Source organism: Corylus avellana, chromosome 1 (genome assembly GCF_965113065.1).
Source record: "Corylus avellana chromosome 1, dhCorAvel1.hap1.2, whole genome shotgun sequence".
NCBI lineage: Eukaryota > Viridiplantae > Streptophyta > Magnoliopsida > Fagales > Betulaceae > Corylus > Corylus avellana.
The window spans coordinates 6,586,087-6,609,175 of record NC_142490.1 but is presented as its reverse complement, the minus strand read 5'-3'; the positions used below and the strand labels follow the sequence as shown (position 1 = coordinate 6,609,175).

General features: G+C 34.5%; 3 protein-coding genes across 3 annotated transcripts; all 3 read left to right on the top strand.

The window, feature by feature from the left end:
• Positions 1 to 1,213: 1,213 nt before the first annotated feature.
• Positions 1,214 to 5,082, top strand: LOC132171722 (putative aldo-keto reductase 1). Its single transcript, XM_088510954.1, has 7 exons — positions 1,214 to 1,273; positions 1,625 to 1,795; positions 2,885 to 3,088; positions 3,254 to 3,426; positions 3,521 to 3,617; positions 3,748 to 3,901; positions 4,889 to 5,082. Exons 1-7 carry the CDS (start codon positions 1,214 to 1,216, stop codon positions 5,080 to 5,082), a joined length of 1,053 nt encoding a protein of 350 aa, XP_088367080.1.
• Positions 5,083 to 7,276: 2,194 nt separating this feature from the next.
• LOC132170451 (putative aldo-keto reductase 1) lies at positions 7,277 to 14,811 on the top strand. Its single transcript, XM_059581442.2, has 7 exons — positions 7,277 to 7,700; positions 8,481 to 8,648; positions 9,335 to 9,538; positions 9,702 to 9,874; positions 11,123 to 11,219; positions 11,362 to 11,515; positions 14,425 to 14,811. Exons 1-7 carry the CDS (start codon positions 7,641 to 7,643, stop codon positions 14,613 to 14,615), a joined length of 1,047 nt encoding a protein of 348 aa, XP_059437425.2. The 5' UTR covers positions 7,277 to 7,640; the 3' UTR covers positions 14,616 to 14,811.
• Positions 14,812 to 18,630: 3,819 nt separating this feature from the next.
• On the top strand, positions 18,631 to 22,699 carry LOC132172796 (putative aldo-keto reductase 1). The gene is made up of 7 exons (XM_059584366.2): positions 18,631 to 18,819; positions 19,437 to 19,604; positions 19,775 to 19,981; positions 20,148 to 20,320; positions 20,687 to 20,783; positions 21,093 to 21,246; positions 22,220 to 22,699. Exons 1-7 carry the CDS (start codon positions 18,760 to 18,762, stop codon positions 22,396 to 22,398), a joined length of 1,038 nt encoding a protein of 345 aa, XP_059440349.2. The 5' UTR covers positions 18,631 to 18,759; the 3' UTR covers positions 22,399 to 22,699.
• The last annotated feature ends 390 nt before the right edge of the window (positions 22,700 to 23,089 follow it).

The following is a 23,089-nucleotide window of genomic DNA, read 5'->3' as shown; positions in this document are numbered from 1 at the left end:
TATGCTCATTTTACCCTCACCCTAAAATTACACCGTTTGCCCTAAAACTACAACACCTACCCAGCCCAAAACGACATCGTTTTAGGCATTAATTTTTTTTAAAAAAAAAAAAAGAAAAAAGAAAAGAAAAGAAAAGCAAAATATTTTTTTTAAAAAAGACTAAATCGAAGATGGGGTGACCGGACCACCCCATTTTTGGCCAATCGACCACCCCCATGGCCAAGGGGGTGGTCCGGCCACCCCCAAAAGGCCAAAAAAAAAAGGGGGGGATCGGGTGTTTTGGGGTTGGCCGGACCACCCCCAAGGGGCTAGGGGTGGTTTCAGCCACCCCCTACCGGCTGTATGGGGTGGCTGAAACCACCCCTAGGCCCTTGGGGGTGGTCCAGCCATCCCCAAAAGCACCCGATCCCCTCCCCCCCCTCCTTTTTTTTTTTGGCCTTTTGGGGGTGGCCGGACCATTTTGTTAGTTTTCAACATGGGGGTGGTTCGACCACCCCCAGACCAGCCAGGGGGTGGCTGGAGCCACCCCGATTTGGTCTTTTATTTATTTATTTATATTATACTCAAAATGACGTCGTTGTGGGTTGGATGGTGATGTAGTTTTGAAGTTCAAAACGGTGTAGTTTTGGAGCCCACAACGACGTAGTTTTGAGGGTAAAATGGGCATAAAAAGTCAAACTGTCTAACTTTAACATTGAAAACTAATAGAATTGTCCAAAGTGAGAACAAACCAAAATTTAGGGGGCCTAAGTGAGAGTTTTTGTAATTTAGGGAGTATTTATCAAATTGGCTGAAAGTTCGAAAGGCTTACTAAAGTTTCTCATAAAAAATAGGGCCATGATACTAAGAAAGCCGGTGTGCATGACTCTTCATGCACGTGAGGCTTTTATTATTATTATTATTATTATTTTAAATAGTTATAATAATAAAATATTTTATTTTATTATTTTAAACATCACGCTGTTTAACATCACCCTAAAAAATTATGATCAGCTTTTGCATTGGTTACCATTCAAAAATTTTAAATTCAGTGCTAATTTTCTGAAGCCTAAACTGTTTTTGCTGTTTATAAAACCGAAGCAGACACACCCCTTTTGTCTGTGTTTCCTGAGGAATACAGCTGCATTCTTACTTTCTTGTACACACAGAAGTCTCATCCCAAAATACCCATTTTAGCTAGGGGAATTAAAGGGGGAAAACAGGTCACAAGAGAATGGCTGAGGAGAAGATTGTTCAAATTCCAAGAGTGAAGCTTGGAAGTCAAGGACTTGAGGTAAAACCCAGTTTTATGCTTGACTTCTCCCAGCAATGGCATCAAGAGTAATGCTTGCTGATCATATAGATTTCCTTAATTCATGTTCTCTCGCATATATTTTTTACTTTGCTCAAGTGGGGGATCTAACGTGCCTTCCTATTTTTCTTTTGAAATGCTTGAAAGGGAAAATGATATAAGTGGAATTTCTCCTTTGCATGGATATCTATGAGATATGCAAATGGGTTTTATCAGTTGCACTTATAGCTCAAAAATTTCAACCTGAAGTGATTCAGAAGTTTTTTTTTTTTTTTTTTTTTTTTAACTGAAAAACCAATCGAAAACAAGAGATGTTTTTGGTCTGTCTTGCAGGTTTCAAAGCTGGGGTTTGGCTGTATGGGGCTTACAGGAATTTTCAATGAATATCCCGTCCCTGAAGAGGTTGTCATATCAATCATAAAGCACGCTTTCAGTAAAGGGATCACATTCTTTGATACTGCAGATGTTTATGGAGCAAATGCCAACGAAGTTTTGGTTGGAAAGGTAAATACACCGCAAATAATATATTATGGGTGCGTCATTCATTCATGCTAGCTACAGCCTGCAGCACATACATCTTTTCTGATTTCACTACAAAAAACAAGAGGGTTAATGATGTTTGGGTTTGTGTCGTTTTTAAAAAATGACACTAAAAAACGTTATTTTACTGTTGAAACGACACTTAAGCTGAGCTCATTTGAATAAATACAATGATGCTAAAATTGGTGTCGATTGAACTATTACAAGTACGGTTCTTTGTAAACAAGGATTAGATCCGATTGAGAAAGAATGTGATTACATTTACATCCCTCTCATTTAATTATCTTCCTCCTTCTAAGTCTTAACATGGTATCAGAGCGTGTCGTTATTGGAGTGCCTTGTTGATGAAGCTCTAAAAGAGTTGTTCAGTGATCGGAACTCTGTTCCTCGGTGGAGATCGGGCTGTTAACCCATATATCTTCAAATCTTGAGTGTTTTTCTTGTTTCTTTGACTGTTACTTTTGAAAAGATTTTTTTATTGAAGGAACTGTGTTCCATGTGATGCTCTGTTGGAGCCTGACAAAGCAAGAGTGACAGCAAGATCGGCTGATTTTTTTTAAGCACGTTTTTACTTCATCATTTTAAATTTAATAGTATATATATATAAGACAAATCTTTGAGTGAACGCATCGAAACAAATAACATCTCAAATGTTTTTTTTTTTTAATCCAACGTCTATTATCACTTAAAGATAGGGCCAACAATTTAACTTGCAACTCGGAACTCGATGCAAATACGACACGTACTTTTAGGTTAAAGTTAAAAAAACAAAAAAAAAAAACTTAATCATTTATGTCGTTTGGATTGTGTCAACCCAATACGACCAGTTAGTTTAGCGGGTTACACGGATCGTATCGTATTATCCGCTAAATTAACGTGTCGTAGTCGAATTGACATCTTTGAGCCATTTATCAAATGGGTCGAGTCGTGTCGACCCGTTTGACACAGTATGAGTATTAGACCCCTTTACTATAACACGGTATGTTATGATTGACTGCAAACTTTTGTACTTGACTCTTAAGAGTTTCATATATATACTTGACATCGTTTCAGGCATTGAAGCAGTTGCCTCGAGAGAAGATTCAGTTGGCCACAAAATTTGGCATCTTCAAAATCGAATCTGGTAATGTTATAGTAAATGGCACTCCTGCATATGTCCGCTCCTGTTGTGAGCGTACTCTTAAGTGCCTTGGTGTTGAATACATTGATCTCTACTATCAGCACCGGGTTGACACATCAGTGCCTATTGAGGAGACTGTAAGTGTTTGACAACATCCTTAATCCCCCCCCTTCTTAAAATACATTCTCCTTGTCCCATCAGTTTGTGATATCAAGCCTCAAATCTTTTACACACACACACACACATATATATATATATATAGCAGTGCTGTTAGATTCTCTGCTTAATTTTTTGGATGGTAGATGGGGGAACTTAAAAAGTTGGTGGAAGAGGGAAAGATAAAGTATATTGGACTCTCTGAAGCTAGCCCAGACACAATAAAGAGAGCACATAAAGTTCATCCTATCACTGCTCTACAAATGGAGTGGTCTCTCTGGACTCGGGAAATTGAGGAAGAAATCATCCCCCTTTGCAGGTAACTCCACATGCATGATAGATTTCACATCTTTGAAGAAGAAAACATCAACTCTTCATTGTGGAGTAAAAAGTGTCCATTCTGAAATGTACAGGGAGCTTGGAATTGGTATAGTACCATACAGCCCTCTTGGTCGTGGATTTTTTGGTGGCAAAGGAGTTATAGAAAGTGTACCTGCAAATAGTTTTCTGGTATGTAGCTGATCTTTGTCTTGCCTTATCTTTGCATGCACATTTTATTGGGCTTGTTGCAAATCATTGTGTTTCTCAAGCTTGTTGCTGTGATTGAGCTTGGACTGATGATTAACCGTTCCTTTGTCAGAACTCAAATCCTAGATTTCAAGGAGAGAATTTTGACCAGAACAAGAGCTTCTATTTTCGGATTGGAAAGTTGGCTGAAAAGCGTAGATGCACCCCTGCACAACTTGCACTTGCATGGATTCTTCATCAAGGAGATGATGTGGTTCCTATCCCTGGTGAGTGACTCTTTTCCAACCTCTTCACCTTCATTTTTTTGTATGTATTAATGCTTTGAAATATTTAGTAGCATCCTTTGAAATTCATGGGGAGAACTGATCAAAACAAGACACTGTGTATGATTTCTCCACTTATAATTCTTAAGTGCTAATTAACTTGATACCTGATGATTTGAGGAAAAACACTTTCATACTTAGTCCTAAGAAGAAAGGAGATATCCAGATCTAGCTGCACTAATTATTGTGAGATTAAGCTTATAAGTAACGTCATAAAGTGTGCAAAACAAGGGGTTGGCTCAAGCAATAAGGGTTTTGGTTTTGGTGGCATTCCTGTCAAGTCTAAAGTTCGAATCTTCTTGAGTGCAAACAATTTTTTAGAGACAGTCTATCGGCGAAATCAGAGTATTACCCTATCTGTATGGAGTGGGCGTTTTGTTTAGGAAAATTTGACAAAAAAATTATAATCCCAAGAAAATCAACATAATTAATGTTCTCAAGACCTCATTAAGATACTTCACTTTTTAGACTTATATCAAACATGCATACGGTGGGCGTAATTATCTGCAACAATTTTTATGGTATATCGAAAATTTTTTTACCTCCAATAAATCCTCTTCGTCATAATAGAAGTTGTAGATGGGTGGAGACCCAGTTTACAAAAAAATCTTTCAATAAATTCTTCTTCTTCTTCCAAATAAAATGGATTTAGTAAATAGACTTGAGACTTGCTAACAACAGTCAATGCAGTGAGAGTGACATAAAATTCTGGAAGCTCATATCAAAAGCCTAAGTCTCCATGATACTCATCCCAAACACGTTATTCCCAAACCAAAACAAATCATTAAAAAATAATTTACAGCAGCTTTCACATGTATATTCAGAAAGTGTCAAACAATAGCTGGAGGAATTTTGGAAGTAAAAAAAAAAAAAATTACTTATGAATAAAACCCATTGGGTTATAGCTGAAATGCTTTTCTAACCTCTCAGGGACAACTAAGGTTAAAAATCTTGATGACAATATTGGTTCCTTGAGTGTGAAGCTCACGAGAGAAGATCTGAAGGAGACGTCGGATGTGATACCCATCAACGAGGTTGCAGGGGAAAGACTAACCGACAATTTTATTCGCTGCTCATGGAAATTTGCAAACACACCAGCAAGAGAAAGCAATATTGGAGCTTAAACATCTATTTATTGATATGAGGTTTGTGTTTCTTGTAAAATTTATGGTGATCAGCTACTAAAATTGAATTTGCAGAATGTTCATCCTGTAGGATATATGTTGTATCTGCTAGTACGATTATGATGTTGTCCGAGTATTTTCAAACATTTTAGACAATGGGTCGGTTTGAGTTTGTGATTTCAAAAGTACGTTTTCAAAATAATGATTTAAAACGCAATTAAACGTTAGATAATATCGTAATTTGGCATTTAAAATCGTGCGTTTTTTAAAATTACAATTTTTCTTTTATAAAAACGCACTCTGAAACGATGCGATTTAGTTGAAAATCGCACTTTTAATTTGTGAAATTAATGCAATGCCACTCAATAATGAAAATGGGTGTTACACATACTTCTAAGGGTCTATTTGAGTGTGCATTTGAGGGGCTTAAAAATGCGTTTAACACTCAAAAAGTCCGTTTAAAGAAAAAAGTACTCGTTTAGTAAAAAAAATTGAAAACACTTTTACGGGTCTAAAAAGCCTAAAAATGGCTAAAACACATTTGATAATAGCTTAAAAATGAAGCTTTTGCCAAAAAGAGTTTTTTTTTTTTACTTGAAAGCTCTATTTTTCAAATACAATCCTAAACATGTTCTAAGTGTTAACTCTCAAGTGTTCACTCACTAACGTGACGGTGAAAGTCACCATTGGATAAAATAACAAATGAAAGTAAATGTAGCGTTCAATGGTGATCTTCACTACTATGTTATGGAATGAGTACTTTGAAAGTATATATAGCATTTCTCATAATGAATGTGGTGAGAGCCAATTTCATATGTGAAAATTTACTATAGCAAATTTTTCAAAATGTTTCATTTTGAAATATCTGTTGTAGAAAAAAAAAAAAAAAAAAACTCATAATAACTATGTTTAATTATAAAGGGTCATTTAGAGCGTCGGCTAGAGATGCTCTAAGCAAGAGTTTGAATCCCAACCTCATTTTACCTTATATTTGAAGTTCAAATTTTATATGTTAGACCTAACTCCCCTCTACTCTTATTTAAAGTTAAGCTTTTACAGGTTGAATCTCATTCATTGAAGGAGTCTAAGATGAGTGATAGATTATTAATTAAATATAATTCAATGATATAGCAAACCCAATTTTTTTTTCTTTTTGCCCATAGTGGCTCAGCCGCCCATATGCTGAGAAGCATTTTATAATGTTCATAGATGGGGACACACTGAAATCATATGCACAAAAAAGTAATTCCGAGAACATAATGCATAATCATGACGAAATTAGAGGATGGTCGGTGTAGGCTATGGCATCCCAATTCAAGGAAAAAAAAAATTATAAGGTTTTTTATTGTCTATTGGCCCCTACCCACTAAAATTTTTGCTCTTTAACCCCTACACATCGAGCTCTGGCTCCGTCACCGTGCATAATAACATATTTATTGATGGAAGGAAAAGGATAATTGAAATAATGCAGAAGAACATTACAAAAAGTTTATCAATGGGGACTTGGTGACAATATATTAATCAAAAGTATTGCAGTAAAATAATGCATAACAACATAATTGAAATAATGCAGAAGAAAATTACAAAACACTTATCAATAAGGACTTAGCGACAATATATTAATCAAAAGTATTGTAGTAAAATACATTAAAGTACCAGTTATTCTAAAAGTTTAAGAGGTTTAATATGTGAAATATTTAATTTAAATAGGAATAAATTGACGAAGTCAAGGTTTGATCTCTCAGGACTTTTAACTCTGATAGCATACTAAATTACCAGTTATCCAAAAAATTTAAGATAATAAGAAGAGATAAATTTAATAATTTAATAAAATAATGCATAATGACATACTTATCGAAAGGAAAAAATAAAAATTAGAAATAACTGATAATGACATAATCAATGATGACAGAAAGGTTGGAGGAACAATAGTTTCACATAGAGAATATATGGTGGTAGGTGGGATTTGAATTAAGTAGAGTAAGATGTTAGATGCGTTTGGTGAACTCGTTCTTGGGCCAAGCCCCTTTGAAGGGAAACTTCCACCAACCCTGCCACCACTATATATTTCAAAGCTAAATATGAGCAACCCTTTTTCTTTCACCCATTTGCTTAATTTACAAGAAATGCAAACATACATTTTCCACGAGATATTTCATTGAGAGAAACAATGAAATGAAAAATAAAAAATAAAAACGAAAGATAACAAAGTGAAAACTTTCTTTTTTGAAAAAAATGGTGAAAGTCATCGATTATCCGAATAATGCTATTTCGTAGATTGTCTTACTCCAACCAGCTTAAAGAAAAATAAATCAGCAAAAAAGCCTTTCTTCTACGTACCCCTACCAACCACAAAATAGAGAATGGCTGTTCATACCATTTTTCACTGAGCTCTGCTTTTAGAAACGGTAAACTGTTTTGGCTGTTTATAAAAGCTGAACCAGACACACCCTTTTCTCTGTGTTTCCTGAGGAATACTGGTGCATTCTTTCTACACAGAGAAGTCTCACCCCAAAATACCCATTTTAGAGAAAAAGGGAAAAACAGAGCAAAAGAGAATGGCTGAGGAGCAGAGTGTTCAAATTCCAAGAGTAAAGCTTGGAAGTCAAGGACTTGAGGTAAAACAACTTTCAATTTCTTGTTTCTCTCTTCGATGCTAATATGAGAAGGCAGGATACTCTGTTTTGTAGTTTGATTTTTTTTTTTTTTTTTTTTTTTTTTTTTTTTTTTTTTTTATATATATGTTTATATTTTTTCATTATGATCTTTTATTAAAAATAAAAATTGCTCAAGGAAGTGCACTTGTCCAAATTCATGAGAAAACATGAATTTGAGGTAAAACCCAGTTCAATACTTGACTTCTCCCAGAAATGGCATCAAGAAAATATTAGTCTTGCTGATCATGGAGATTTCCTTCACGTTCTCTCGCATATAGTTAGTGCCTGCTATTTTTCTTATGAAGTGCTTGCAACAGGCAAAATGATATAAGTGAATTTCTCCTTTGCATTGATATCTATGAGATGTGCAAATGGGTTATATCATTTTCTTTTCTTCTCTTTTCTCTATGAGCTGGAAGAAACAAACATATAAACATTTGTGTGATTATTGGTTGATAATCTTTCTTCCGTTCAAGTTTTGTGATAGCGTTTGACTGATTCATTTCTGAACTTTGCTTACATGTTCTTACTTCATATTAGAAATTATATTAATTTCATTTGGACTCACTTGAAAAATTGACCAGAGACCATAGTTCTAGGTCTTTTTTTCTTTTCCTATTTTTCCCCTTTAGAGTGTGGAGAAAGAGTTTAGAAACGCTTGTTTGAATGCGCCTTCCTGAAACAAGAGATGTTTTTGTCTGTTTATATTCTATTTAAGTTGCAATGTAATCTGCCTTCCAGGTTTCAAAGCTGGGGTTTGGCTGTATGGGGCTTACAGGAATCTACAATGATCCTGTCCCTGAAGAGGTTGGCATATCAATCATAAAGCACGCATTCAGTAAAGGGATCACATTCTTTGATACGGCAGATGTTTATGGAGCAAATGCCAACGAAGTTTTGGTTGGAAAGGTAAATACACCTGCAAATAATATATTATGGGTGCTTCATTCATTCATGCTAGCTACAGCACACCTATCTTTTCTGATTTATTTACACACAGCTCTTTGTAGACAAGGATACCCTTTGGAAGAATCTAAAACTTGTTAGCTAAATAGTCAATCTCCTGTGCAACAAAAATCTGAAACAATGGAGATGGACTTCTGAAGAACCATTTCCATATATAACTGACAAGCCTTAAGTATTTCTTCTGTAAATTTAGAAAATCATCTCTTTCTTCCAAATCTTTTGCCACAAACAATTGTATTTGTCATTATACTAGGTTTCATATGGATATAAAATCCAAGAAGTATAGATTGAGATTTATCCAGTTAGGCTAACATCAAGCTTATCTGAATATCTTTTGCTTGGAAATAAAAATGACAACCAAGATGGTGACAGTAAACACTGAGAATTATTGCAGTTCCCACCCTCTCAATGGTTCTAGCATCTGCAAAACTAGGAAAGGAAATTGTACTGTTTAGAACGACTAATTCAACTTTTATTATGACTAAAGGTTCCTTTTTCTCTCTTCTTTAATGGAACCAGAATCTATATGAATAGACTGCCTTACTATATAACATGGTATGTTATAATTGCTTGTGACTTTCGTTTTTGGCTCAAGATTAGAGAGTTTCATATAATTTACATTGTTTCAGGCATTGAAGCAGTTGCCTCGAGAGAAGATTCAATTGGCCACAAAATTTGGCATCTTCAAAATGGAATCTGGTAATGTTATAGTAAACGGTACCCCTGAATATGTCCGCTCCTGTTGTGAGCGTAGTCTGGAGCGCCTTGGTGTTGAATACATTGATCTCTACTATCAGCACCGGATTGACACATCAGTACCTATAGAGGAGACTGTAAGTGTCAGATAACATCCTTCTTCCCTTTTTTTAAAATACATTCTCCTTGTGCCATCAATTTGTGGTGCCTCAAATCTTTCAAATAGCAGTGTTGTTAGATTCTCTACTTATAGCTAAACACTTAACTGAAGTAGTCATGCACAATTTTTTGGACGGTTAGATGGGGGAACTTAAAAAGTTGGTGGAAGAGGGAAAGATAAAGTATATTGGACTCTCTGAAGCTAGCCCAGACACAATAAAGAGAGCACATAAAGTTCATCCCATCACTGCTCTACAAATGGAGTGGTCCCTCTGGACTCGTGAAATTGAGGAAGATATAATCCCCCTTTGCAGGTAACTCCACACTCTATTCAGAATTTTTGGGAAACCTCTGTTTGCAATGCATCCATTCCTTCCACAAAATTATTCAGTTTACCTGCTTTCCTTACGATATAATAGCAGTCAACTTTTCAACTACTTGAGACTTAAAATAGTGATCTTGTAAAATATTTTCAGAAAATTCAATGCTGTAACATATTTCCTGCATCATATAAATGTACACAGATGCATAGATTATATCAATAGAAAGTTTGACCTTTAGCCCTGCCATCCACCTTAGAAGAAAAAAAAAAAAAAGAGAGAATCTGATGCAAGGCATTTTCTATCAAACCAACTTAATAAAATGTCATATCTCAAGTTTCTGACATCGAATGGAGGCAAGCTTGGTGACGTTGGGAAGCTGATTCAAAAGCCTATAAAGTCATGTTTCATGACTTTATGCTAATTCAAAAATTTACTGGATCAAAACAGGCTGTGAAGAGAATGCTGAAAATCTGGACAGTATTGCTCGTTTGTAGGTGCATTCAAATTACTTATCAAACGATTTTTGGTAGTGTTGCTCGTTTGCAGTTTTGTTCAAACGACTTTTTGGCAGTGTCACTAGTTTGATAACTCGTCTGAAGTCAGGTTCGAACGCGCTGCTTCATAAAGCTGAGAAACACCTTAAAAAGCTGTGAAACCCTAGTCTCATTCGAACGAGCTCACTTACTCGTTCAAATGAATGTTGAAATTTCTAGTTTTCTTGAGTTCTGTGAGATCCCATTCGAACGAGCAACAACCCTGTTCGAACGAGTTGCTGTAAAGTTTTTGTAACCGACTTTATTCCAGTATTTTCTTAGGATTAGGAGTCTAGGTAGTATAAAGATATGTTATGGCCGTCTAGAGCTTTAGTTTATGATGGATTTATGATATGTTTTGATGTTTATCAATAATAAATACTCTGAGGTTGAGTTTTGTCTTATGTTTGCCTTGAATCCTTGATTGGCTCTTGATTTTTAGAAGAGTTCTGATTCTAGTTTTGTTTGTCTTTGCGAAAAGCACCACGTCATGCTGCATCAGTTAGTATCAAAGCCTAGGTGCGCTGCATCAAAGATCATTCTGAAGTGATGACCATCTGAAATTTATACTTCCTTTGCTAGTTGTGTTATTTCCTAGGGTCACATGTTATATTTCCCTTGCCTTGCTATTTGTATTTATCTTTTAGTATAAACTGTTACAATTTGTTTGAACTCCTAGTAAAAAGTGCCATTCCGAAATGTATAGGGAGCTTGGAATTGGGATAGTACCATACAGCCCTCTCGGTCGTGGATTTTTTGGTGGCAAAGGAATTATAGAAAGTGTACCTGCAAGTAGTTTTCTGGTATGTAGCTGATCTTCGTCTTTCCTTATCTTTGCATGCATGATCCATAAGCACATTTTATTGGGCTTGTTGCAAATCATTATATTTCTCTTGTTGCTTATGAGATTGAGCTTGGACTGATGGCTAACCGTTCCTTTGTCAGAACTCAAATCCTAGATTTCAAGGACAGAATTTTGACGAGAACAAGACCATTTATTTTCGGATAGGAAAGTTGGCTGAAAAGCATAGATGCACCCCTGCACAACTTGCACTTGCATGGATTCTTCATCAAGGAGATGATGTGGTTCCTATCCCTGGTGAGTGACTCTTTTCCAACCACATTCACCTTCAATTTTATATGTATTGCTCATATTTAGTAGCATCCTTTGAATTTCATTGGGAGAACTGAGAAAAACAAAAGAGTGTATGATTTCTCCACTTATTGGTGGTGCTATCCACCATCAGTAATGCTTTATCTGCAACCATTCTTCTTCCTTGCCATCCAGGAAAGAAAAAAGGTACTCTACCTACTTATTATGTTTAGTGGTAGCAGTGCAACTTGCATTTGTCTGTCTTACTGTTGGAAACCGGTATGACATGTTGACGAATTTCTGTTGATTCTCTGGTTGCCATATAAATGAAAGTTCAAGTAGTTAATTTTCAGCCATACAACTTCTTGAAATTGGAATGGTGATTTCAAATTTCAAGAACTTCATTCCATCGCATCAGCAGCTCTACCCAGAGTTCAAAGCTATGTTCTTGTGTTAAACAGTATAATCAAATTATTTAGTAGTTATTCCTCTTTTTTATGTACCTCAAAAATGTCTGGTGAGAAAACCTCAAAGTATTTATAATACAACTCAACTAGCTAGGCCCTAATCCGACTAAATCCATTGATATGAACATTTTCTTTTCCAGTTAAACCTGTGTAAAAGTTGGTTTGAGAGGTTAGATTTAAGGCTTATGACAAGAATACATTGGAAGTTGGGGATGAAGGTTGGAGAGAAGGATATTTATAAACTTGCTGGGTCAAGAGAGGAAAACGGGACACTTGAATTATGTTAAGTGTATCAAAGATGAGGATCAAAGAGTTTACGTAAAGGAGGAAGAGATTAAAGATAAGGAGGAGCTATTCTGATAAGCTTTTTAATGGAAGTCATGCAGAGAATTTGGGAGAATTAAGATGGTTGAGGTAAAGAACACTTTGAGGATGATTGAAATAGGAAAAGCTGTAGCCTGATGGCTATCTTATTAAAGTTTGGAACTGCTTGGGTGATTTTAGTGTAGTATGGTTGACTAATCTTATTTATAAGTCTGAAGTGCTAACACGATGCCTGATGATTTGAGGAAAAGTACTTTCATACTTTGTCCTAAGAACAAAGGAGATATCTAGAGCTGCACGAATTATTGAGAGATTAAGCTTATAAGTAACGTCATAAAAATATGCAAGATAATGGTTGAGTATAGGTTAAGATACTAACAATAGTATCAGATAATCAATTTGGTTTTTTGCCAGCATGTTCTACCATAAAGCTATTTCCTTATTTATGTGTCTAATGTAGAGATATAGATAAAATAAGTAAAGATCATTATACAGTTTTATTAACTTAGAGAAAGCATATGGTAAGCTACCTAGAGAGGTAATGTAGTGGATTGTGAAAAAGAAAGAGTTTCTATAAATATATTCAGGTGATTATAAATATATTCAGGTGATTAAGGATATACATCACAGAACTGTAACTAGTGTGAAAACAGTATGAAGTATCACAAGCTTCCTACCATATTAGGTTTATATCAGGAAGTGTATGCATAACAAATTTCTCCTCACTTATGAGTCTCTTCCACATTGACCCAACTCCCCCTCACACAAGAGTGTCACGCGTACTCAAAGAGAAACAACACTCATTTTATTAGAGTCAAACCAAGACACTCGTATCAACAGCAGCGGAAGCTAACCATGGGCTCTGATACCAATTGTTTGGGAGAGAAACACCACAAGAGTCAAATAAGAATAAATTAATATACATATTAGGACACCACTTCTAGCCTAAAAGCCTAAGCTAATGGGCTTGGATCCACTTATGTATATTAACCACTTTTTTTTCTTCATACTTTCTCAATGTGAGACACAAACTTCACAAGTGTATGCACAACAGGTAGCAACATCAAGTTGATATCTCTTTGCATTGGTTATCAATGAGTTCATTTGATCCATTCAGGATGACATCCCTTGATGTATGTTTTTATGGATGATATCATGATAGTTGATGAGGCTATGGCGGGAGTTAACTCCAAGTAGTAGGAATTTTAGAGGGATACTTTGGAATATAGAGGTTTTAGGTTAAGTATGCTAAAACTGAGTATATCTGATGCAAGTGTAGTAATAGTAGAAATAAAGATAGATGGTAAAACTTGATGGTCAAGAGATTTCAAAAAGTTATCATTTTTGGCATCTTGGATCAATAATAGTAAGGATAAAAGGACTAAGGAGGAGGATGTGACCATAGAATTAAGTTAGTTAGATAAAGTGTAGAAATGCATAGTATTTTGTGACCATAGAATACTAATTCAGTTAATGGGGGAAAAAAAATCTAGTGTCATCTTTTTCCCTTTTTCAAATTAGAAATTACAGAAGGAATTATGTTGTCATCTTTTTCTCTTTTTTGCATTTCCATTAAAGTAGTCGAGCTTAACAATCCTAAACTCTATGTCAGTCCTTATGTTCAAATCACTTGAGTGGTTTCTATGGGTAGACTTTGTCATCTTTGTTTTCCAACAAATTAGGGAGCCAGCAAGTGGTGAATTTTATGGTTGTTGACGACTTCCTTTCTTCCTGATTTCAAATTTCTAAGCATTGTATGAGTTCCTGTCTCTAGAATGTTTATTTTTTCCTTTGTCTTCTCCCCTCCCCTTTGATTTCTTTAAAGTTAACAACAGTTCCCCATAAGTAGATATTGTATATCATACCTTGCACTAACTTATTTGATAGAATCTTTGTTAGAATATAAATTGAATGATTAAATTCATCCCTAGTCTTCATCAATTCACCTCCCATTTCAAATAAAGATTTCACTTGTTGGGTCTCGCCTATTAAAATAGAGTTTGAACTCACATGTGAGAGATGGTGTTAAAATATAAATTAAATGATTAAATCCATCACTTCTTATAACAAAGATGAATTAAGTATAGCTGAAATACTTTTCTAACCACGCTCATGATTTTCTAGGGACAACTAAGATTAAAAATCTTGATGCTAATATTGGTTCCGTGAGCGTGAAGCTCACAACAGAAGATCAGAAAGAGATGTCGGATGTGGTACCCATCAATGAGGTTGCAGGGGAAAGAATAACTGATAATTTTATTCGCTGCTCATGGAAATTTGCAAACACACCAGCAAAAGACAGCAATGTTGCTTAAACATCTATTTATGTGATGAGGTTTGTGTTTCTTGTCAAATTTATGGTGAAAGATTATGCTGATCAGCTACTAAAGCACAGTCCAACCAATGCTTAAGATTGAATTTGCAGAATGTTGATCTTGTAGGATGTTGTATCTGCTGGTATTTTCCTACATTTTAGACAATAATGAATGTGTGAGGGCCAATTTCTTAGAATCATTTTCTGAATCTGTAACCTCTTTGCTCAATGGACCCACGGTGAAAGATGAGGCAATCGGTAGAGAAACCTGCTAGTAAAGCTTCTGGCTTCAGCTAAGATTTCTGCATTTTAACATTCTAAGTTACTTCTTACCAAATTCATTCAAGTGTGTTTTATAAAAATAAAATTTAAACCAAAAAAAAAAAGAGGGGGGGGGGGGGTGGGGGGGTGGGCAATGTAAGTGTTGTTGTTTTTTTTTTTTACCTAATTCTCAAAGTGTTTCAGCTACAACACATAACTTAAGTACAATTTTAACCACGTGTATATAAAACTTTTAGCCATTATTTCCTTACAAGCCAATTTTCAATAGTAAGTTATACCTGAAATTTGTATAATTTGCTATCAGAGCCAACTGCCATATCAAGTATGGGATTAGATGCAATGTGTCAAGTATGTGATCAAATGGATTGAAGTTTTGCAGATGATAGATTAAAATGTCTTGGTATATGTGTAGGCATGCTCTTAAGTCATTAAATATTGAAAGTTGAGGGGAGTCATCAAAAGAAAAAAAAACTAACATTGAGTCAATGTCGATAGAGTTAGTTGCCGTGAACATCGACTGCAGAGCGTAGTAGTATGTTATGATTGTAAGTGTCCTACATGGCTTCCCCTTACAAGCCGATTAATTTTCGATGGTGAATTTTTCCTGAAATCAAACTTTGTAAATAGTGATTTTGTTTGGTACACTTGCAATTCTCACCAACCGAAAAACACTTTCAATTTTCATAATAAAGTTACTTTTCTTTCTTACCAAAAAAGAAAAAAAAAAAAAAAAAGTTTTCTTTGTTGGTGGATCATTTACTTCTCGTAAACAAGGTGAAAATACAGTGTAGTTGTACAAACACTAAAAAAAAGTTAATGCAAATTTTATTTTTTTCTTCTTGAAAACATTAATGCCCATTTTGTTCCTTTTCTTTTATTTGCTTGCTCTTTTCTTTTTTCTTTTTTTTTCTTTTTTTTTTCTTAAATAGGTTTTTAATGGTCCAAACCTTTTTTTCATAAAAAACTTTGAATTAAATCTGAACTGGTTCGGCACCTAAGCTTATAAATCCATGAATACCAATAAATAACACAGAATAGTCAAATGTGTAAATAAATAGCCCTCAAGCATAGGGAGAAATTGTTAACAGTTGGACATAGAAAATAGAAGGGAATGATTTGATTGACATAAACTTCTCATCCCTCAAGTTTTTTTTTTTTTTTTAATGCCGGCGTAAATGTTAAGAGTAATTAATTTTTCCCTTATCAATTATCATGCATTGTCAATTTTCCCTCATAAACTATCAACTTTACTCACCGACCTTATCATACTACAATTTTCTTCTCAAAACCCTAATTCTGTCAGTTAAATCCGTTAAAAAAAATTAAAATGACCTAAATATCCTAACTTTATAAACAAAAATTACATATAATACAAATTATATATATATATATATATATATAATACCCTTAATATATTTTAAAAAAAATTAATTTATAAGTTTAATATATTTATATTTTTTGTTTGAATTTTTTATTTAGGAGTATTTCTGCTATATATATATAATACCCTTAATATATTTAAAAAAAAATTAATTTATAAGTTTAATATATTTATATTTTTTGTTTGAATTTTTTATTTAGGAGTATTTCTGCTTTAGGTCTTCAAATATGACTCTTTAAAATTTAAATTTTATTGATTTATTTAAGATTTTTATATTCAATTAGAAGGCGACACATATATTTATTTTTAACAATATATATATATATATATATATATATATATATATATATAATAAAAATATTAAGGGGGTGACGGCAACCCAACAAAAAAAAATTTCCTCCAAAAGCCTTTCGAAAAAAAAAAAAAAAAAAAATTTATAATGGCCCTTGCAAAAATTACGTTTCAACCCCCCAAAAAAAAAATTTCCCGCTCAAATTTTCCCCCTAAAGGTTAAAAGATGCTTAGCAAGAATTTTAAAATGAAAAGAATGCAGAGTTCTCTCTCCTACGTCGGATTCCTTTTCTAAAAAATGACAAAAAAAAAAAAAAAAACCCTTTTTTTCTCTCCGCTGCGACTCAGTCGGCATGTTCCCACTTCTCCCACCCAACTCCAACGCCTCTCCATTCTCAATTTTTGTCCTCTTTCATGCATACAATGCTAATTTTTAAATAAAAATATAATAATAATAATATTAAAATATATATTATTTAATTAATATTTAAATATTAAAAGAAATAAAGCCAAGGTTTGGCCTCAAAATACATTGGACCCGGGACCCTTTAGGAAAAAATTCTTGGGTTCGCCCCTGGCTGCGGGACCTACCGCAAGTGTGGTGTTGGCCGCGCTAGCCACCACCATGTTCGGGGTAGTTGCGTCCGACTACAATTTCTATTTTTTTTATTTATTAAAAAGGACATATGTCACATTTTGATTGGGCATAAGGTGATAACACAGAAATTTAATAGAATGGAGATAGAATGATCTATTTACCAACAATTAAAATCTTAGGGAGTAAATCCATAAAATTGTATATCTTAGAAAATGATTTGTTAAAAAGTTATACTTCAATGATCGCTAAAGCATTTCTTTTCTCTTTAAAATAATGTGAAAAATGTGTCATTGAAAAAAACCTTAAATATATAAAAACCAAATCCTTAAAATCTCCTTATATAAATTGTATGAGCTTTGCCGGGTTTCAATAAAGTTATCCACATGCTTGGAAAATTGCTTGGAAAATTATATATATAAACCAAGAGTTTGAATCCTAGCTTCATTTTATCTCATATTTAAAGTTGAGGAAAAATATGCTTTACTCCCTTAGTCAGACCTCTTTTTTGATCTTGCCTCTAACGTTTAAAATGTGGCGATCGATCCCACCGAAATTTTAACTGTTAGCAAGTTTGCCCGTCTATTAACCATTTCCATATTCTCTGACAGAAATAACCTACATGAATTGCATGTGGATTTTTAGGAGATAAAGTCCTCAAAATGGCTAAATGGGGGTAGTCGAAACCATCCCCAAATGGACCATTTTAGTGGTTTCGGTCGCTTCCAATATCTTTTTAAAATTGTATTTAACTGTTTTTGTAGTTTTTTTTTTTTTAGGTTTTCTAACACTTTAGCCCTTAAAGGCATTTTGGGGACTTCATCCGCTCCCTTAGGGGCATTTTGGAGACTTCATCTCTTAAAACATTATTTTCTATTTGTGAAAACGAAAGTGGCTAATAAATAGGCAAATTTGCCTATGGTCGAAACTTGAGGGCTCACTTTTTGAACATTTAGGACAATATCCAAAACAGGGTCCAATTTTTAATTATATGATATTCATGCACAGCAGTCTACAGCTTTACTACTAGTAGCATTTGTCAAGTTGAAAAGACTATATATTGTATAACGATGACGGATAAAGTTTTCTTAGAATTGGGTGGAGAAATTTTTTTAATCTAGTATATAAAAATAACATATATCTATTTTTTCAATAAAAAATAACATATATCTATTTTTTCAATAATACGTGAGATGCACGTACGTGTAACTATTCTTAAAATATGTCTTACTTTGAAAGAGAAATGGTTGAAGTGTAAAAGTGAGACATGTTTTCTGGATGTACCATTTTGAACGTTACCAATTTATTTTTAGATAAAATAGACAAACAGGATCCGAAACTTTCGAATGACATAATCAATGATGAAAAAAAGTTAGACTCTCGAATGACATAATCAATGATGAAAGAAAGTTGGACTCTCGAATGACATAATCAATGATGAAAGAATGTGCAGACTCGAATATATCTTCCACTTTTAACATTCTATATATATGTGTGTGTGATTGGGAGAGAGTGTGACGAAAAGTGCAAAGACAAATCCCAACAAGACATTAAGACAGAAAATCTTGAGAAGAAAAACAAACATTCATCTGAAAGATGGCAGAAGGCAACGAAGTCCAAATTCCAAGAGTGAAACTGGGCACTCAAGGCCTTGAGGTAAATCCCCATTGTCGTTCCTTGAGTTCCATTTCAATTCCTTTTCAGGAAATTTCGGAATTTATCTGTTCAAGCCGCATTTCTTCGAAAACCCAACTACATAATTTGATATACTTTGAGTTTTTGAGGTATGAAGAGCTGATCACACTCTGGTAACAGATTGTATTTATTTCTAGTCTGGGAATCAGCATAAATTGTGTTGTCAAACTAATATTTGCACAATTTCCAACTGCAAAATAAAGAGAAATGTCCAGGAAAGCTTGTGCTTTTCAAGTTAGCCGAATTTGAATTTTGGTACCTTCTCTTCTCATGTGTAATGGCCAAGCTTCTTTCTTCCATCAGGAGTCTCATATAAATAGGACCTGCAGAAATAACCTATACCCATGAAAGATTAATGATTGGCTTCACTGAAAAAATAAATCCTTCAAATTGCTATCAACTTATCAAAAATCTTGAGGTTAATCTTTTCAATGTTCGAGATGCATAGGTTCCAAGGTTTTAAGGAATAGTTTTCTCGATTAAAATACTTTTTGGTACTCAATTTTCATTCCAATTCATTTTTTGTTAACTTTTTATTGTTCATTTCGTTGTAATTCTAAACTTTTTTTTCTTCATAGGTCTCAAAGTTGGGATTTGGATGTATGGGCCTGACAGGAGCCTACAATTCTCCTCTCTCTGATGAGGATGGAATCTCAATAATAAAGTATGCTTTCAGTAAGGGAATCACTTTCTTTGATACATCTGATTTTTATGGACTCAATGCTAATGAAATTCTGCTTGGAAAGGTACTCATCATCAATTTTTACTCTTACTACCTCAAGAAGTTGGAATTTTATTTTATTTTTTGGTCGTGGTAAATATAAAGGTTGTCACTAATGTAGAAATATCTTTGTGATAGTATTTTCTATTTGTTAAGACTTTGTGATATTAACCGGAAGAAGTTTATACCTTTCAGGCCTTGAAGCAATTGCCAAGAGAAAAAATTCAAGTAGCCACCAAATTTGGCATCCAAACAGTGGGATTTCCTGATCGTATCACAGTGAGCGGTAGCCCCGACTATGTTCGCTCATCCTGCGAGGCTAGCTTGAGGCGTCTTGATGTCGAGTACATTGATCTGTATTATCAACATCGGGTAGACACGACTGTACCTATAGAAGAAACTGTAAGTGTTTCTCTCTCTTTCAACTGGATGCCTGCAAGGGTGGTTCTTGAATTATTTACTGTTTGTAATTTAAAATGATCAAATTCTCTGCAAATTAGTTATTCCATTGTGGAGATAGTGGGACAAATATGGCAAAACTAATCAAATCCATGTTGTTGGCATGTAGATAGGTGAACTTAAGAAACTGGTAGAGGAGGGAAAAGTCAAGTATATTGGTCTATCTGAAGCCAGCCCAGACACAATAAGGAGGGCACATGCTGTGCATCCCATCACTGCTGTACAAATGGAGTGGTCTCTCTGGACTCGTGATATCGAAGAAGAGATAATTCCACTTTGCAGGTTTGTTCAATTTACAGCTCCAGTTTTTATGAAAATTGGTCTCACAAGTCTCTTGAGTGCTTTAACTTCTACGCAACCTTTTAAGAATGCTGCAGCGACGTGTTTATCCCTTCCTGATGCGAAAATTTTTATTTAGAGCTGCCTCCTTGTTTGATATCTATTGGCTCTGAAAATTTTAATTTGGAGATGAGATAGTATGTATCATAAATATCTGTTTTTCTTTCTTAGGATTCCAGTAGTATTATTGTTTTCGAAAGAATTGCAACAATAGAAAATATTAATTCGGTGGTTTTTATGCCCATTTTGTGTGGCTTTTTGATTATCCAAAAGTATGAGAATGCTATCTTGATACTCTTGTGCATGCAGGGAACTTGGCATTGGAATAGTTCCATACAGTCCTCTTGGTCGTGGATTTTTTGCTGGCAAAGGAATCGTGGAAAGCTTGGCTGCAAACAGTAGCTTGGTATATGTTTTGCACATTTTTCCCATCCATTTGTTGGCTTTCAATGAATAATAATTGCCTGCCTAATTCTTTAGGCAACTATATATTTTTCTTTCAGCAGTGCATTACTCTTCAGGGTTAATTCGAATACAATGAAACATGTCTATGCATCTGCCTTTAAAAGAAAAATACATCTTCACATCTGCTATTTAGTTTTTGTCTTATGAGAATGAGGATTTCAAGGCTTTTGCCGTTCCCCATAATGATATTAATAGTAAGAATAAAAAATAAAAAAAAGCTTAACTAACAGCCAGCTCTTTTGTCTATAAGGCCATGTATCCTCGGTTCCAGGGAGACAATTTGGAGAAGAACAAGGCCGTTTATACTCGGATCGAAAGCCTTGCTAGAAGGCACCAATGCACTCCTGCTCAGCTAGCACTAGGATGGGTACTTGAACAAGGGGATGATGTTGCACCTATACCTGGTAAGTGACTTTCTCTTTTTAGTCCTGATTAATTTAAAGAAATTACTCTGAAATGTGCTACATATATAAGTTTTCCTCAGAAATGTGGCTGAAAAGAAAAAGAGAAAGAAAAACAAGTGGCTGAAGTTCTATTCAATGTTATTATATACTATTTCTTCTCCAAGGGTCTAGTGCTTTTTTAGGCTGGACAATGTAGGATAAGATCTTAGAGGAGATAAAGTTGACATAGAATCCAAGTAAAAATATCACAATTATCCCAATCCATGTGCCATAAGAATTTCCTGCCTGAAGACTCAAAGTTCAGCATATATTACAACAACCCAGTTCGGTATATATTACAAGAACCCATTGCTAGGCTGAACAATTCTATTTTCTGATGCCAGAAGAACCTCAAAAGAACTCAGAGATTTTAGTTTACCCTTAACGTATTCATTAATATGGTGTTAGGTTGCAGTCATAACTATGTACAATTTGATTATGGATTGGAATTTGTGATCATGGTGTCTTACAAGCATCATTAGGCATCTCATCCAGAATGCGATGCGCCTTATTTTAAAAGGGACAATAACACTTGTTCTGTAGTTTAAAGAGATCATATTAGCAAATCTGCTAAATATATGGGGGGAGCTATATTCAGGAAAACCTATTGGCATTGATCAAGGCTTAGTTGAATTGAAAAGAGCTGAGTTGAGTTGTTCTAGAAAACGTAATTGCATTCCATTTAATTCAAGACATACAGTTGCTTTAGATTTCATTTCCCTTTGGAACTATTTTGTAAGATTATTTTATCCAATGTGCCAAATCTTTTCATGGTCCCTACAAATTCTAGAATCCAAAGCTCACATTGTGATGCAATTTCGCTAGAAATTCTGATGCCAATGCTTACTTATATCACCTTCTAAAAAATGAATCCAAGTTGAGACTTTGACCTGCGATTTCTCACTGTTCATTTATTTGCCTTGAATTTTTATAGGGACAACAAAGATAAAAAACCTGGATGACAATATTGGCTCTTTGAAGAAGAAACTTACAGAGGCAAGCCTGAAAGAGATATCTGATGCTGTACCCATCGAAGAGGTAGTTGGTGATAGAAGCTACCAAAACACGAATCATTTGCAATGGAAGTTTGCCAACACTCCTCCAAAGAATTGATTGTCTCTACTTATACTTTCATGGATGTTGTCAACTTCACTTGGATAATGCGAAGCTTTTGTGAATCGAATGGCCAGAGTTTACCTTTCTGACCAATAAGGACCCACATTTCTAATTTTGACAATTAAAGGCTTGAGTTTTTGCCTTGTGACAAATAAGTGGAGGTTAGGTTCTTTGTGTTTAATATAGTATATTTGGAGAGAGCGAAATGCAAAGAGCTTTGAAGATTGTGAGCCTGTGATGTTAGAGTTGAAGAAGATGTTGTTCCAATCCCTTTATACATGGAAATTAGCGTTGAATAGTTTGCTTGTTTCTAATTTCTTTGAGTTTTTGGAGTTTTGTTCTTCTTTTCCTATACTTGGGTTGTCTTTTATACTTTTTCTATACTTGTGTTGCGCTCATCTGCTTGCTTTTAATGAATTTGAATTACCTATAAAATAAAAATAAAAATAAAATCCTGTTATCATATTTTTGGTTAATCTCTTAATGGAGAATGTGCCAATTGTCATTTTGTCAATGTTAGACGAATAAAAAGTGTCACGAGTATCTAGATTCAGCACCATGTCACATAGGCAATTATGTCTAATTTTTTTATTTTTTATTTTTAAAAAAAACTGAGAAATAAAAAAATTAGTGGAGATCCACCCTCCACCTCTACCCTCTATTTAGGTGGAGAGCCACCTTGCATAGG

Excerpts from the sequence above, each read along its gene's own strand:
- LOC132171722 (XM_088510954.1), top strand. The coding sequence starts at position 1,214 with ATGGCTGAGGAGAAGATTGTTCAAATTCCAAGAGTGAAGCTTGGAAGT. Across the intron at positions 3,618-3,747 it reads TACCTGCAAATAGTTTTCTG|AACTCAAATCCTAGATTTCA; the intron begins GTATGTAGCTGA and ends TTCCTTTGTCAG. Across the intron at positions 3,902-4,888 it reads TGATGTGGTTCCTATCCCTG|GGACAACTAAGGTTAAAAAT; the intron begins GTGAGTGACTCT and ends CTAACCTCTCAG.
- LOC132170451 (XM_059581442.2), top strand. The coding sequence starts at position 7,641 with ATGGCTGAGGAGCAGAGTGTTCAAATTCCAAGAGTAAAGCTTGGAAGT. Across the intron at positions 9,875-11,122 it reads GATATAATCCCCCTTTGCAG|GGAGCTTGGAATTGGGATAG; the intron begins GTAACTCCACAC and ends CGAAATGTATAG. Across the intron at positions 11,516-14,424 it reads TGATGTGGTTCCTATCCCTG|GGACAACTAAGATTAAAAAT; the intron begins GTGAGTGACTCT and ends ATGATTTTCTAG.
- LOC132172796 (XM_059584366.2), top strand. The coding sequence starts at position 18,760 with ATGGCAGAAGGCAACGAAGTCCAAATTCCAAGAGTGAAACTGGGCACT. Across the intron at positions 18,820-19,436 it reads TGGGCACTCAAGGCCTTGAG|GTCTCAAAGTTGGGATTTGG; the intron begins GTAAATCCCCAT and ends TTTTCTTCATAG. Across the intron at positions 21,247-22,219 it reads TGATGTTGCACCTATACCTG|GGACAACAAAGATAAAAAAC; the intron begins GTAAGTGACTTT and ends GAATTTTTATAG.